The sequence below is a fragment of the Setaria viridis genome, chromosome 7 (assembly GCF_005286985.2).
Source record: "Setaria viridis chromosome 7, Setaria_viridis_v4.0, whole genome shotgun sequence".
Taxonomy (NCBI): Eukaryota; Viridiplantae; Streptophyta; class Magnoliopsida; order Poales; family Poaceae; genus Setaria; species Setaria viridis.
In genome coordinates this window covers 29,216,613-29,231,257 of record NC_048269.2, presented here as the reverse complement: position 1 = coordinate 29,231,257, position 14,645 = coordinate 29,216,613, and the positions used below count along the sequence as shown (strand labels likewise).

General features: G+C 48.7%; 3 protein-coding genes across 4 annotated transcripts; all 3 read left to right on the top strand.

Annotated features, from left to right (window-relative positions):
• The first annotated feature begins 333 nt into the window (after window positions 1-333).
• Window positions 334-1,191, top strand: LOC117865030 (auxin-responsive protein SAUR71). Its single transcript, XM_034749108.2, has one exon. The coding sequence runs from the start codon at window positions 605-607 to the stop codon at window positions 971-973; it is 369 nt and encodes a 122-aa protein (XP_034604999.1). The 5' UTR covers window positions 334-604; the 3' UTR covers window positions 974-1,191.
• Window positions 1,192-8,647: 7,456 nt separating this feature from the next.
• On the top strand, window positions 8,648-11,473 carry LOC117862750 (multiple organellar RNA editing factor 3, mitochondrial). The gene is made up of 4 exons (XM_034746260.2): window positions 8,648-9,122; window positions 10,663-10,760; window positions 10,855-10,920; window positions 11,079-11,473. The coding sequence occupies exons 1-4, from the start codon at window positions 8,767-8,769 to the stop codon at window positions 11,318-11,320; spliced, it is 762 nt and encodes a 253-aa protein (XP_034602151.1). The 5' UTR covers window positions 8,648-8,766; the 3' UTR covers window positions 11,321-11,473.
• A 14-nt stretch (window positions 11,474-11,487) lies between these two features.
• On the top strand, window positions 11,488-12,653 carry LOC117862751 (uncharacterized). 2 transcript variants are annotated; one of them, XM_034746261.1, is made up of 4 exons: window positions 11,488-11,623; window positions 11,722-11,893; window positions 11,969-12,040; window positions 12,181-12,653. In XM_034746261.1, the coding sequence occupies exons 2-4, from the start codon at window positions 11,827-11,829 to the stop codon at window positions 12,372-12,374; spliced, it is 333 nt and encodes a 110-aa protein (XP_034602152.1). In that variant the 5' UTR covers window positions 11,488-11,623; window positions 11,722-11,826; the 3' UTR covers window positions 12,375-12,653. The 2 variants fall into 2 exon arrangements, with proteins under 2 accessions (XP_034602152.1, XP_034602154.1); XM_034746263.1 differs by having other exon boundaries at window positions 11,722-12,040.
• Window positions 12,654-14,645: the final 1,992 nt, after the last annotated feature.

Sequence of the window (14,645 nt, the reverse complement as noted above, 5' to 3'; positions counted from 1 at the left end):
CTCACATGCCGTCGCACTCGCGGGACGGCGACCGCGACGCGGACGCCACCGTTCCGGCGACGGCAACGCCCTAACCGTCTCGCCGTGTCGCTGCTCTGTGGCTCCTGGCTCGACCGCGCGTGCCCATGTGAGACGCGGTGCACGACACGTGTGCTTGCTCGCGGCGGCGTGTGGGCCGACGGGCACACCGCCACACGACGCCGCCGTGCGCAGCCCGGCACACCCGATCCCACTCGCTCACTGAACAGTGAACACCCCCACTCGGGCACACTCTCTCCCCTCACGCCTCGGGTACTCGCCGTGGTCCTCCTATTCGTGCACTCCCCGCTCCCGTCCCACCTCCACGTGGGGCCACGGGCACGCCTGCTCCACCTGCCGGCGCCACCGCCCCGGCGTCCGCGTGCAGCGCCAGGCTATATAGCAACGCCTGCACAGGCGCACGCCCACCCGCCGTCCTTCCTGCTCCTGCGTCCTGCTCCGGCACTGCAGCCTCGCCCTCGCCCTCGCCCTCGCCCTCGCCCCCCGCCTCGATCTCCACCATCACAGCGAGCCAGTGAGGTTCCGGCCGTGGGCTAGCAGCGACCGGCGAGCCGCGGCCTGGCCCATGACGATGAAGGGGTTACTCCGGTGCGTGTCGACGGGGGCGTGCAGGGTGGCGCCGGGCGCCGTGGCGGAGCCGTCGCCGTCGTGGCACGGGGCGGGCGGGGGGAAGGTGCCGGCGGGGCACGTGCCGGTGGAGGTCGGCGCGGAGGGGGAGGAGACGGAGCGCTTCGTCGTCCCCGCCGAGCTGCTGTGCCGCCCGCCCATCGCCGAGCTGCTCCGCCGCGCCGCGCAGGAGTACGGCTACGCGCGCCGGGGCCCGCTGCGCATCCCCTGCCCCGCCGCGGCGTTCCGCCGCCTCCTCGGCGCGCTCGCCGGCGCCGGCGCCGCCGATGCCGGGCTCGCGCTCGCGTACTTCACCGTCGTCGTCTGAGATCCTCCTAGCGTAGCGGTTTCGATCGATTCCCCTTGAAGCGTGGCTGTGCAGGCGTGCGTTGTGTGCTGTTCGCTGTTCTTGCTCCTCTAGAGATTCCATTTGTTTCTTCTTCTTCCTTTGCTTTTCTTCTCTCCTTTTTTTCTGTGTAATAACATGTTTGTAAATATGTAAATCCAGATCGATGAGATGTTCATTCGGTATATTTGCAGCATAAATCTTCGCCCTTTCCCCTTCATCTTGGAGTGGTCTCCTTTCATCTAGAGGCTTGTGATTGTGAGATGAGGAATTCACTCGATCTGCTACTCTGAAAGTCTTTGATTTGATTTGATTATCTTTTTTTTCCTGTCAGCTGCTGATTTTTTGGCTCGAAGGCTTCAGATCAGATGACCAAAAAGTCAGCAGCAATGCAAATTTTCCCGATATTTGTGGACCAACATATATCTTCAGGCTCCGGTCACCTGATAAAAAAAAGTACAAACGGGTCGTTCTATACTTTTAACCAGATCGCCAATCTTTTTTTTCCCTATGATATTTGACTCGTTTGGGAAGATATTTTCAGCTACTGCTTTCAATTCGGCACACTTGCTGCCATGTTGCTCTTGCTCCCAACTACTTCCTTAGGACGAAATAAAGAGCAGACGCGTATGAGGATGTTTGGATACGAGGTGCTAAATTTTAGAAGGATCCAGTTCCGGGTACTAATTAAGATTCGTCTCGCGAATTAGACTCCATCTGTGAAATTAGTTTTACAATTAGACTATGTTTAATACTCCTAATTAGTATCGAAACATCCGATGTGACAGGTGTTAAAGTTCACGCACAACCCTTTAGTCACAAATACCTCTGCCTCTTTCTCCTCCTGATACACAAAATTCGATGCTTTTCGGGGAGGAGAAAACAAACGACGCTCCATTGCCAAATTCAGAGAACAGAATTGCAAGTGGTCCGTTCATTTCTGCACATACAAAATTCCCAAAAGCGAGGGAGAGAGAATAACGGGACTAAAGCAGCGAGCAAGAGCTAGCGTGTGGAGGTGAAGAGCTTGGAATGGAATCTGAAGAAGAAAAATGGAGGACACTTAGCCCTCGTCGCTGCCGCTGATCATCAGTAATCAAACAGCAACTGATCGTACGCTTTGTTTTTGTGGCAATCTTATACAGGCGTGCTTGAGATGGAATCGAGCGCGGATATGTATGAACAGGCTGAACAGCCGTCTTGAGCGGAGAGCCATCCAAAGTGGAAAGGGGTAGCTGCTAATTCGGAATTCCGGGTGGATGGAGCACGATAACAAACCGGCACCTTGAATTGATCCCCTTTTTCGTGTTTTCTGACGAAACGGCTTCTTTTTTTGGGGGATAAAGACGGACACTTGTTCGTTTTCGGCAAGCGACAGGTTTTGCGATGCCCCGGGACAGCTTTGCTGAAAGGCTGTTGTTTTGGCGAAAGGCATGGACAAGTAGAACAACGTATCCGTGCAGGTTTATCCGTCCGGAGCAGTCGCCCAGCAGGCAGCAGTACTCGTAACACAGTTGTCACTGCATGATCGATGGGGATGACAGCCTTGGAAGCTGCTTGTTGCAAACGGGTGAAAATGACAGGCAGAAACTGAATACTGCTGCATGCGCTTGATTGAACAAACCAGCCAGGATCATCGACCATCGCAAGATACAGACTTAACATGTGAAGCTTCCTGGCTTGGCTTGATGCTGAGGAGGATGTGCTTGATTGAGCATCAGAATGATGCTCACCAGCTCGCAGGTTAGCTTGAGATCAACCTGATCATTGCACTACACATCGACAGGCCTGCCAGTGTCAGGATGAGGAACTCAGGATGGTTCAGCTGGCCTGCGATTACTCGCTTGCCAAAGTGTTATATGGACAGTTATGTAACAAAAAAGGTTGAATATCTACTTTAGTTGCTAAGAAGAAGAGATGTTCTAATCACTGTACTGATAGTTTTCATTTCAGTCGCTAGCTAGGCAAAGCTAAGTTTCAGAACACTCAGGTGACTGGCAGAGGTAGCACTGAATTTAGGAAGCTGGAGGGTGGTGTTGGTGTGGATGAGCACCCAACGATGGCTACTCTGGTGCCTGGCCAGCAATCTCCGAAGAAGCCATCTTACACCCAAATCCTTTACGATTCTAAAGTTGTTTTGTATTTCTGGGTCCTCAACAAAGCCAACTGAGATTCATCAGAAAACAAGGGGATCATCTTACACACCTGCGTTCAGGCACAGCAGCGTCGGCGCGCCGCTGCGGCCACCTTGGCACCTTCACCGCGTTCGCCGCCTGCCCGGCCACGGCCATCTCTGACTATGGCGCCTTCGCGGCCATTGGCGGCGATCGACGGGATGGTCGGTCACGGCCTGGCTGGCGCGGCGCCCGGACACACGACCACCAAAGGAAAGCCCACAAGGCCGAAAGCCCAAAGTTGGCCACCTTTTGTCAGCAAATGTCCGATGTACGAAAATGACAGGGCGGCCATTGCACAAACCACGCGACACATTCGACGCATATCGGGGTTGCGTCGCTTCCGAAAGCAAACGGTTTGTTTTATCTTTTGGTTTTTGATCAGAAACCCAAAGCCAGAGCTAGATCAATCGGAGCCCTGTGACCAAATTTTGAGTCGAAGAGGTCTGGTAAAAGATTAAACAAAGGGGGTCAAATAAAACTTTTTCTATGCGGTTTCATATGAAATCCCTCTATCTGTACCACCGAAGTCATCTCTAAAGTGGCACTACCACAGTAGCAACAGATACATAGGGCGTTTAAAATATATAAACTGTTTTCGAATTTTTTTTGTCCAAATAACGAGACGAAGAAGAACGGAGAGATGATAGTTTGAAGAAGTACGAGAAGTTGAGGAAAGGCAAAAGGAAAGGAGGCTTAAAAAAGGAAAAAAAATTAAATTACTTCCTTCGAGTATAGCGAAAGTTCAAATAACTCCTAAACTATAGGCGTTGTCTATGGAGGTTTGTTGTTTCATGCCTTCTTCTTCCTCCTTACTCTTCGCGGGTGAGGATGGCACCGGTGGTTGCATGTTTTTGTGGTTCAGTGAGTGTCCTCCCCTGACGCCTCTGCTTTGTCGACGCGCTCTTGTTGGTGGTGGTAGAAAATTAAATGTCGGGTGGTGTTTCCACCGCTTCTGCCATTCCCCTTCAAGCATTCCTCCCCTTGGACACCGTTGGATGATGGTACGTGGAGTCTAGATGTGTTGCAGATGTCCCCATCAGCTTCAAGGGAGATCGTCGTCTCCGGTGATCGGTGAGCTTTGGCTTGCACGTCCTTTGCCACCTTTAGTCGCCATTCCGTTGGGTCACTCAAATGGAGGGCAGCAACAGGGCGGCGTAGCTACAAGAGGTGATGCAGTATGCAACGGCCAAGGTGTAATCGGCAAGTATGTTGTTCGGTGGTGACACAAACGACAATCGATGGTTGTCTTCAATTGTGTCATGTTTGTCTTTGAAGTGTTTGTGAGCCCTGTTTTGGTGTTGTACCATGTTGTTCTTTCTCTTTTCTGAGGTTGTACTCTTCTAGCCGTTTAGCGGACCAATTCTTGTAAGGTGCCTTGCACCGAAACCGTTACTGGCTAGCCTAGCATTTGTGGTTTAATGAAATTCAGGTGGGGACTTTTCGTCCCCCTGTGATTGGTGAGCGCAAGGAACCTTTGATACGCTCCCTGGACTACTGCTGCGTGAGGCGGTTTTGTCTCTGGCGGCTCCTCGCCTTCCTCTGGTTCAACAACAACGACGGTGCCTTCGAATCATACGACCCTAAACATCTCTTGTGCATCTTTGTTGAGATCATTCCCCTTGTTATTTCTCCCTGAGATGATACACGATTTGTGGATTTCCGTTCGTTAGAGTTTCTCCTTCCTTCCCTTTTTTTTCCCCTTCTGGAGGCACACTCATGGCCAATCGTCTGGAATTCCCAAAAAAATCCTCTTTCTTTCCTTCGTTTTGATGCAATGTTGACAATGTTGACGTGTGGATTCTCTTGTAGGCTGTCCAAGGAAACGACGGTATTCTTCCGGGTGGAGCATCTGCAGCATGTGGTGCGGCTGGGCATGTGGTCAGGTGCCATGAATTACGTGTTCGGCTTCGTCCCGATCTTCTATCGCTACCTCAACAAAATCACCGCATACAGACCGACTAACCCCTCCACCTTTGCTGCATTCGATCCGTATAGCCGTCATGAGGTCCGCCGCCAAGGAGGCGTCAACCCCGATGGCATCAAACTCGCTCAGATCATCCGGTCTGTGTGTTCCAAGGAAGCCTGGTCTCTGGCCCACAACCTACGTTTTAAGCTTTTTGCTTGATACACTATTTTTCTATCTAGCTCACACTCCATACACTTCATGATGAAGGCATCGAGCCTAACATTGGGCATCTTTACATAGGGGCTCGATTAACTGGCCACTTGTAAGGCTCAAGGCAGCGGAGGTCATCGTGGACTTGGTTGCTTAGATTTCCGAGTTCCACGAGGCTCAAGGCATGGAGCCTAACATTGGGCATCTTTACATTCTTTTGTTTTTGCTGCCTCTACTAATCTATGCTCATTGGCTTTTGTAGTTCTTTGGTTATGAGGCTTTCTCTTCAGTTTACAAGACAAGCACTGATCTATGAGAATGCTGAAAGATATATAAATTGCATCGTTCTAACCAAAAATAGCATAGCAGGGGTAATGATAATGAAGATTACATAGATTTTTTAATTTCTCTAAATTTGTGCGGTTCCTCATTGTGTTCCTCGCCAGATCTGGTTGGATAATGTACTAGACAAAAATATGCAATTTTTGCACAAATTGCTACTTCTCTAAAAATACACCTTGTGCAAATACCTTTCACAAATTGGTATTTTCAAAATTAAAAGCATTTATAATATTGGTGGTTGGTTCACTTTGAGTTATGACCGTCAAAATTCTATTTGAAGGGCAAACAAATTTGTGTTATCTTTAGATGAAACTTTGGTAGTTGGTAAGAAAAAGAAGATTGAAGATTACGCTTGAGTATAAATTCTCATGGTCAAGGTAGGATATATAACATCACGATTTAATATTTATTTTATCTTATATTTATTGCTTCTATTCATTTCTTATGGCTCCTAGCTATAAGATTTAATTTTGTTACTGTCAGTTGTTTGCACTTGCAATCTAGGCTCTTTGTCTACTGGCTAACTGTAGTTTCTTGATGCTAGTAATTATTGTTTGCCATTTTCTGTCTAAAAGTAATTACTGAATGCTTGTAGGCATTACAGGTGCTCCAGTTGCCCCAAGTCCTAAAGAAAAATATGGGAGCACATCTGCTATTGCAATATTGGTTGGGGAGGATAGAATCAACTATATTGCTTGGTGTTGAAATATACAATGCATACTTGGAATATTCTATAAGGTTGTGAAAATCACAATAGACTATTTTTGCCATGCATAAGGATAAGATCATGGCAATGTAAGAAGGTTCTGGAAGAATAAAGAGTATGCATGAACCATGGTTGCCATGCTCCATGGTGAGTTATAAAAGTTTCTAGAACTAGATATTTACATGGTTGGATAAAAATAATGAAAATTCTAGAGTTAGATATTTGTATAGGAAGAGTGTGGAATCTGCCATATGACAACATTCTTTTGGTCATGTATTCCTATAAATAAGGTACCCTCCACCCTACAGTAATCATGCCAAGTAGAGGCCATTTGAAGAATGGCTAGGTAGTCACCATGAAGAGTGACATACTAAGGTAGGCATGGCATAAGAGACCTCAAGTAGGAGATGGCAAGGTAGTCATAGAGTGTAGTGGTGTCATGGTAGGATGGCACATTTGATGCAGTACGTGAATGCACCTGCTGAAAGCAAAAGTTTTCTGAACACAAAAGGAAAAAAAATGTAAATCTACCTTCAGTGTAAGAACTCTTAGCGGTGTGTTCATTACTAGCACTGACCACCTGACATCTTCCAGCTTGCAAACATTTGTCTGAAGAAGTCACAAGCTCATCAGTTGTTGTGTGTATATATATAACCCAAATATGGAACCGTGCAAGCTGCTCTAAAAGCTTACAGCATGCACAATGGAAATGTCATTGACACAAATAAGTGCGTAAACTATTGGTTCCTAAAAGCATATTCACTAACTACTTCTACACAACGATACATTGATGCATGGATAAGAAAGTTAGGAACGATCAAATGGGTTTTACCAATCAGTGCCGCCAGCCGGGTCATTGTTAATGGCTCAAGCGGCAAACCTGACATTGAAAACATGCTTATTAAGTAACATGAATCCGTAAGAAGTGTGAAGACCGACTACTTTGAATTTGGTGTTTAGGTTTTCATAAAGCAACTTGTCCCCTGGCATGAAGAATGCAGTCTGCAGAATAATAGAACATAATGTATGACGGCCAAAAATCAGAAACAGGTACTAGCATCCTGGATCGTATATCTGCAGGCATAGTGTGTACCTCTTCTTGGAAAGAAATGACTGGGCAAGAGCATCTATTGATATCCGGACTAAGCTCTTCTTCTGAAGCCCTCTATAGCCCCTTGAACTGATAAGATGACGAAACAAGTCAATACTACCAGCTACAAGAGCATAGAGCACTGGACTGGAAATTGGGAGCCATCGATAAGTTGTAGGAATTTGACATGCCTCAGCCTGACGGGGGAGCACATTGGCCGGCTTGTGTGGGCATTGTGGCAGTCGGCGCATCTCATTGAACTTTGGAATCTGAGCTACCAAAAGACCCACAACCTCCGCTGCCTTGATCCTTATGAGTGGCCCCGTCAATGGATCCACCCCTAATTTTTGGTATTGCCCAGTGCTACATGCTTCATCACCTTGGAAATAGAAATAAAAACAAAATGTGCCAAGAACAGATCGAGGTTAAAGATGGAGGTCAGACCTAGCTTGCTCGGAGCGCAGGGACGAGATGATCTCAGCAAGCTTGACGGCACCGGGATTGGCGCGGCCATAGAGGCTGATCTGCACGGGGTTGTACGGATCATATTCGAATGAGGTGGTGTCTTCCTTGTCGACGACGCGGGAGACGAAGCGCATGAACTTGACGAGGAATCTGACCCTGCGGGGCTGAAGCATGGACGGCGCGAAGTTGCGCACGTATTCGACGGCGTCGGACGACAGGCCCCGCCGCACCAGACGCTGCAGATGCTCTGGGCGGAAGAGAACCGCCGTCTCCTCGGACAACCTGCGCCAGAAGCCGTACGCCATCAAATCAAAGGCAACGAAACGAACCATTCATTCTCCAAAAAGAAAGAAAGAACGAACCAAGAACTCTAATGAACGGCACGCCACGAGTTCATGGTGCCGTGATCTCAGGTAGAAGAAACATAAAACAGCACGCATTGGTTCGTCGTAGCGGGAACGCAAGACTTGCAGAGCGGCCGTACGCTTGGAAGGCGCCGTCGTAGCGGTAGCGCCGGAGGTAGGCAAGGAGCCGCCGGAGACGAAACCGCTCCACGCAGTCGTAGTACAGGGAACGTACCAAACGACGCTTGCGCTCACCGGAGCCGGAGCGCGCCATCGTTCACGCCGATCGGCGATCGCTGGATCGCCGAGGTCAAACGCGCGAGACTGCTTGGGAAGGGAAAGGCCGGGCCGAAACCGTTTTGTTGGCCCAGTACATACCATTCCATCCAGCCCACTAATATTGCATTGTTGTCCATTCGGCCATTCCGCATCCCTCTCTCTCCCCTCTCGCCCTCCCCCCGCCGCCGCCTCCCAGCGCCGCCCCTCACCGCCGTCTCCACCGTCGTTTCCCACCGAGTCCCTTGAAGCCCCAGCCATGGCGGCCGCATCGGCCACCCGCCGCGGCCTCACCGCTCTCCTCCTCTCCTCCTCTCGCGCGCTGCCCCGCCGCCTTGGCCCCCTCGCCGCCGCAGCTGCCTCAGCCCACCTCACCCCGTGGGCAATGCTTGCGTCGCGCGGGGCCAAGACCGCGTCGTCTGGGGGGTCCGGGTACTCGCCGCTCAACGATCCGTCGCCGAACTGGAGCAACCGCCCGCCCAAGGAGACGATCCTCCTCGACGGCTGCGACTACGAGCACTGGCTCATCGTCATGGAGTTCCCCACCGACCCCAAGCCGTCCGAGGAGGAGATGGTCGCGGCCTACGTCAAGACCCTCACCGCCGTCGTCGGGAGGTATGTGTGTATATGGGCACTTAATGCATTTTGTTGGAGCAATCATGTTAGAACTAACTGAGCCGTAAATATTCATTCTGTTTAATTGTGCAGTCGCGTCGAATTAACCGAATCCGTAAATATTCTTGTCTTCCATTATCTGATTGACATTAGGCTGGGAAATGCCCTGCTAGTCGAATGTTCTAGTGGTCAGTTACATTGTTAGTGAGCATGGACTTTCATCCATTTTGGCATGTAGAGATGCGTTGCCTAGTTTGTTTTAAATTTATCTGTCCTTAACCGTCATGATGTAAGGGTTTATGCCAGAAATCTTAAAGCAGTGTCTTACGCTTTGCTGTAAAAAGCATTCTCTTCATCTTTGGGCTTATTAGGCATATGGCCTTATCAGTTTGATGCCGCTTTGCCTACATTTCAGATATGCCTAGGCATGCCGGCTCATGTGCCTCTGACTACATTTCAGATGTCGTACTAGACGCCTAGACTATAGACCATTATCAATGCAGCTTCCATCTCCACTTGGTTGCAAGTTTTTCAACACTGTGCGGGTGATAAGTGTATAACCAGAAGCCTTCTTATCTGTTGGTTTCCCTTCTTCAAAGTTCAATATACCGGTTGTGCTTTCATGCCGTAATGCTGATCCAGCGCTCGCAGCTCTTTGTTAGTTGTTGTCTGATTGTTGTTAATAGATCTTGTGTACAGGTGGTGACTGATACCCTGTTATCAGTTTATCTGGCATTGATATCCAGACTACTTGATATGTTAAGATTCACTGAATCTTTACTATAACGATTTATCCAGCAACTGTATCCAGAATATCGGACTCGTATTTAGTGTGTCACCACCTCTGGTATTTTGCATGATTTCATTGTAAGTAGTCAAGAACGGATATTTAGGATGTGCCTTATGAGCTTGAGTTACATATAAACCGTGTATATACTGTATTGGTATGCGGTTAGACTACCTTGCCCCTTGTGGCTCGTTAACCCTGTAATACATAGAGATGCATTCTAATTGAACGAAGCGTGCAGTGGCAAATTGTTTTGCTCTTCTCTAAGTTTTGCAATGCTTAGTTTTATGTTTGTAACTTAAGTTCCCTGTCAAACTTTCCAAATATTCTAACTCTGTTAGGACCCTTGTTTTGCTGGCCTGATAGCAGCTGATCTGCAACCTTGCAGCTGCAACACAGCCAAACACCCACTAGTTTGTGGTGCTTTGGTTCTTTTCAGCGAGATGCTGGATTGTGGGAGTGCAGCTTTGGTTCCTTTTAGGCTGTTTAACATGCATTCATGTCGATGTGTTTCTTCTTTAGTAAATTATGACTTGTTGTCATTTGCATGTTAAGAGATTATTTTTAGTGGTTACAAGAGTATATTCTGACTCCCTCTTTCTTTGTAATTCATGTATACTCTTTGTCAACACACTGCCATGGTCTGATAATAAGTCATAATCATGGAGCACAGTTGTACTCTGAAGATGCATATGTGTAGCCCCTTATATGTCGTACCAGAACCTAAATGCTGATTGTAGTCCTGTTGTGCAGTGAGGAGGAAGCAAAGAAGAAAATCTACTCGGTGTGCACCACAACATACACAGGATTTGGTGCATTGATTTCAGAGGAGTTATCATACAAAGTTAAAGGTGAAATTTCAATTGCTCTAATTTAAAGTAAAATTATTTTGGCACAATGAAGTTTAAGCTGAATTTAGTTTTTCTTATTCTGCTACTTTTGAAGGATTGCCGGGAGTTCTTTGGGTGTTACCTGATTCGTACCTGGATGTTCCTAACAAGGATTACGGAGGTTGGTAATCGTTGTTTCTTAATTCCATTGGTCATTATGGATCCAGCCTGACTATTTACTCTCTTGCTGAAATTGATCTTACAAGTGAGGTGTCATCTTGTCCCAAATTGTTGGAGTCACTATTGTCTTGTACTAACATTAAGTTTACCACTTGGCAGGTGATCTGTTCGTAGATGGCAAGGTCATCCACAGACCTCAGTTCCGATTTACTGAGAGGCAGCAGGTAAGGAGTAGACCTCGTCCTCGCCACGACAGGCGACGAGATACTGTCCAAGTTGACCGAAGAGAAACGATGCAAAGAGGCCCTCCGACACAGCAGCAGAGGCCACCATTTCCTCAGGAGGCCGCTCAGCATCCGCAGCAACACTATGAAACCATGCCACCAGGAGTAGGAAAGTAACTAAAGTTAGAGTTAGGCTTGAAGCTGTCTTTGTTCATACAGTGAACCTCTGCCAGAACTTTTCGAGCGAAATCTCATGACTACACCAACCACTATTCTTGTAGCTTATATGACTGGAACATGTACCTTAATGCCAGTAAACCCTTGTAGTCCCTTTTTCTTCTTCTTCTTTTTTTCCTTTCCTGAGCCTTTTTTTTTTTGGCAGTGTCTGGAGAGTTGAGAAATGTCGTTTGGTCTTGCCGTTCCTGGCCTCGTGCATAACAGTCTCCTCTCCTGGTGTTTGATCTTGCTGCACCTGCCCAGGTTTTTTTCGCTTTCTTGGGTTTACCGTGTGAAGTTGGCGTCATGAATGACCTCAAGTCCTCAGGTTTTTTTCGCTTTCTTGGGTTTACCGTGTGAAGTTGGCGTGATGAGTGACCAAGTCCTCAACCCAACCCCAAGGATGAGATGATGCAACCGCCGACGTGAATATTGGAAATTCAACAAAATCAGTTTTGGTAAGAAAAATGTTACTGTGGAGGGGGCTAAACGCTCTCGGCTCGTTATATATAAGCCCATCGTTTGGAGCTGGAGGTAAGTGCGTGCGTGCAGTTTTATGTGTATTAGCGTGTGCATAGTGTGATAGCCGTCGTCTCACGCCATATACAGCAGCAGCAGCAGCAGCAGCAACAATGGGCTCCAACAATTTGTCCCTCACACTCGTCGTTGCCCTCTTCTCCGGTAGGAAATCACATGGCTACTCCAGCTCCTCTTCATCTTACGTCTTATGGCCGCTAGCTCCTAGCTAGCTAGAGAACCCTCCAAAATGCAATCTGATGGCATTTTTGTGTTTATGTTTCTTTTTGTGTATTCTGAATTAGGGCTCCTGATACTGGGGGCGGTCGTCGGCGAGGACGAATGCGGGTTCCTCTGCGAGGACGGGACGTACGTCACCTGCACCAACTATCCCGGGCAGCAGTTCCCCGGCTGCAGCTGCGAGTGCGGGCCGTCGGACGGCCATGGCTGCGTCGTCTACGGCTCCGACGGCTCCGTCGCCACGGTGTGCCCAAGATGAACGACGATCCATGTATTCTGCTGTCCAGTCCAACTCAAAAACTGAAATAGTTTCGTGTGTTGAAACAGAAACAGTGGCCTTCTATCACGTATACTGTAATAAAGAGAACATGAGTTACTAGTTCTCTACTACGGAGTATACTATAGTAATGGAGTGCGTTCAACAGCTTATAATTTGTAAAAGGGGATTAACAGAGATGAAGAAAATGCAATGGGCATTCTGCTATCTTGGGCCACCTGTTGGAGGCTAGGTGGGCTTAATAAATGGTAAATAAACTAAGGTGGGCTTCCTGTGCAACCGTCAAACTGTTTGCTTGGCCCAACTAGCATAACCCATGTACGTATTATTATTATGCCTCCCCCCTCCCCCCGCTTCTCCCGCGAGGCGCATGCCACGCCCGCCGGGCCTTGCTCTGCGGCATGGCCTCTGTTGCCTCCATCGCCCCTCCACCATCACCAACGCCGCCAGCACCGACCCGGATACGAAGAGCGTGATTGGTTGCTCCAGGTATGGGGAGCCGGTATGGAGGACCGGTTCAGGCTCACGGGAGGCAGGCTGAAATCGTGCACCGAGCTGTGTTTGGTTGTCTTTGTTGTTGGTCCAGTATGAGACGGAATCGTGTTTGGTTGTGTTGACGCCGGATTTCGTCATCAGTAGAATCGGCGTCAAAGAGGAAAGAAATCGAAGGAATACAGATGGGAATCGGTCAAAAGGTGCTACAGTGTGGAATCGGTCAAGTGGCTTTTACTTCGCTTCAGGTTCCCAATCGGCAGCCCTTTGCTGATAAGAAATCGGCCGATCAGGAAGGAGGACTAAAGTGGGCCTGTATGGGTTTGGTTAGGTGGAAAGATAAGGTGGAGTTCAGCCCACGAAGCGTGGGGTAGTTAGTTTAACACGGATTGTGTTTGTAGATATTCGTTTTCTGTTTGAATTAGAGATAGAGTTCTACTCGGTTAAGAAAGATTATTTGTGCGGGGCTATAAATAGCTACCTTTGTAAATCAATCAGGCAATCAATTAATCAATACAACAAGTTACTTTACTCTTCGTACTACTTTCAAGCAGGCGACTTCGCCATCGTTTTTTCTTCTCACGAGTTCGTGCGGGTTGGCAGGGCTGCATCATCTTGATCTCCGGCCGATTCTGTAAGTTCCGCTTATCGAGTAATATCTAAGCTTTAACTTCCGGCGCATCGCTGTTGTTTCGTTTAGATTTATTCACCAGTTATCGATATCAACTAGATTCATAGGTTTTTACCTGTTTTTCTAGCTTTTATCACCAGTTATCCTGCTAGGAATCGGTAGTATCGGCTTTTATTACTTTCTGTTGTTAGATCCGTTCGTTGCCGATTAGATCTTTTCCTAGTGCTATTTTCATAAGCTTTGTACCGATTGCTTTAGTATTTTTCTGTCTACAAGGCTATAAGGATCGCGCTATCTTGTAGCCGATTTCTTTACCACAGTAAATCGGCCGATCTGCCGATTAGCTCTCTCGATCGGAAACTTAGCCGATCGTGGTTACTGAATTTGACACGTGTTCTTCCTTGCCAATCAACAGGTCAGATTGGCTGGCACGCCGCGCGAACCGCACCAGGGCATTCACCCGAACAGGAGCTAAGCAGATTCTCCCGGGTCGTGTGTCGGCCGCTAGACCGATTTCTAGCGCCAACAGGTTGCATGTATGGATAAGAGTTTTGGGTGTATGTCACATGGACCCTGCGCGCTCACCTGCACCGTGCCATCCCGGCTCGCGAGGGAAGGTCGTTTTTGGGCGGACGGAGGGATGCGGGATGGGAGGGATGGAGTGAACGAGAGGGTGCAGCCATATGATGCGGGGAGAGCAACCAATCACGTCCAAGTGCACGAGATGATGCCGGATGGTCCTCCGGACGTCACCATCCCAGCTACCAATCACGCCCGAATTCATCGCCGCTCTCGAGGCCTAGGGTGAATGCCGTGCCCGCGGGCTAGCACGAGCACGACGAGGCCGTTAAGGCCCGCTGGGCCTAAGAAGGCAGCGGACCGTGCCTGGGCGCTTCTTCGACATGTGGACCGACATGACTCGACATGTTTACGTGTGGGTCTAAACGTGGACCGACATGACTCGACATGTTTACGTGCGGGCCTAAACGTGCTTGTGCCGGGCCGCCCGTTTGGCCATATAGCTGTGGGTGCGTGACGAGGATCATGCGCTTAATCTGGGCCGCCCAAGTTCGATTGGACGGCTCGTAGCTCCCAGGAAATACCGTCCACCGCTGAAACGACGCCGCCGC

Excerpts from the sequence above, each read along its gene's own strand:
- LOC117865030 (XM_034749108.2), top strand. The coding sequence starts at position 605 with ATGACGATGAAGGGGTTACTCCGGTGCGTGTCGACGGGGGCGTGCAGG.
- LOC117862750 (XM_034746260.2), top strand. The coding sequence starts at position 8,767 with ATGGCGGCCGCATCGGCCACCCGCCGCGGCCTCACCGCTCTCCTCCTC. Across the intron at positions 9,123-10,662 it reads CTCACCGCCGTCGTCGGGAG|TGAGGAGGAAGCAAAGAAGA; the intron begins GTATGTGTGTAT and ends CCTGTTGTGCAG. Across the intron at positions 10,761-10,854 it reads GTTATCATACAAAGTTAAAG|GATTGCCGGGAGTTCTTTGG; the intron begins GTGAAATTTCAA and ends CTACTTTTGAAG.
- LOC117862751 (XM_034746261.1), top strand. The coding sequence starts at position 11,827 with ATGTTACTGTGGAGGGGGCTAAACGCTCTCGGCTCGTTATATATAAGC. Across the intron at positions 11,894-11,968 it reads CCCATCGTTTGGAGCTGGAG|CAGCAGCAGCAGCAGCAGCA; the intron begins GTAAGTGCGTGC and ends CGCCATATACAG. Across the intron at positions 12,041-12,180 it reads CGTCGTTGCCCTCTTCTCCG|GGCTCCTGATACTGGGGGCG; the intron begins GTAGGAAATCAC and ends ATTCTGAATTAG.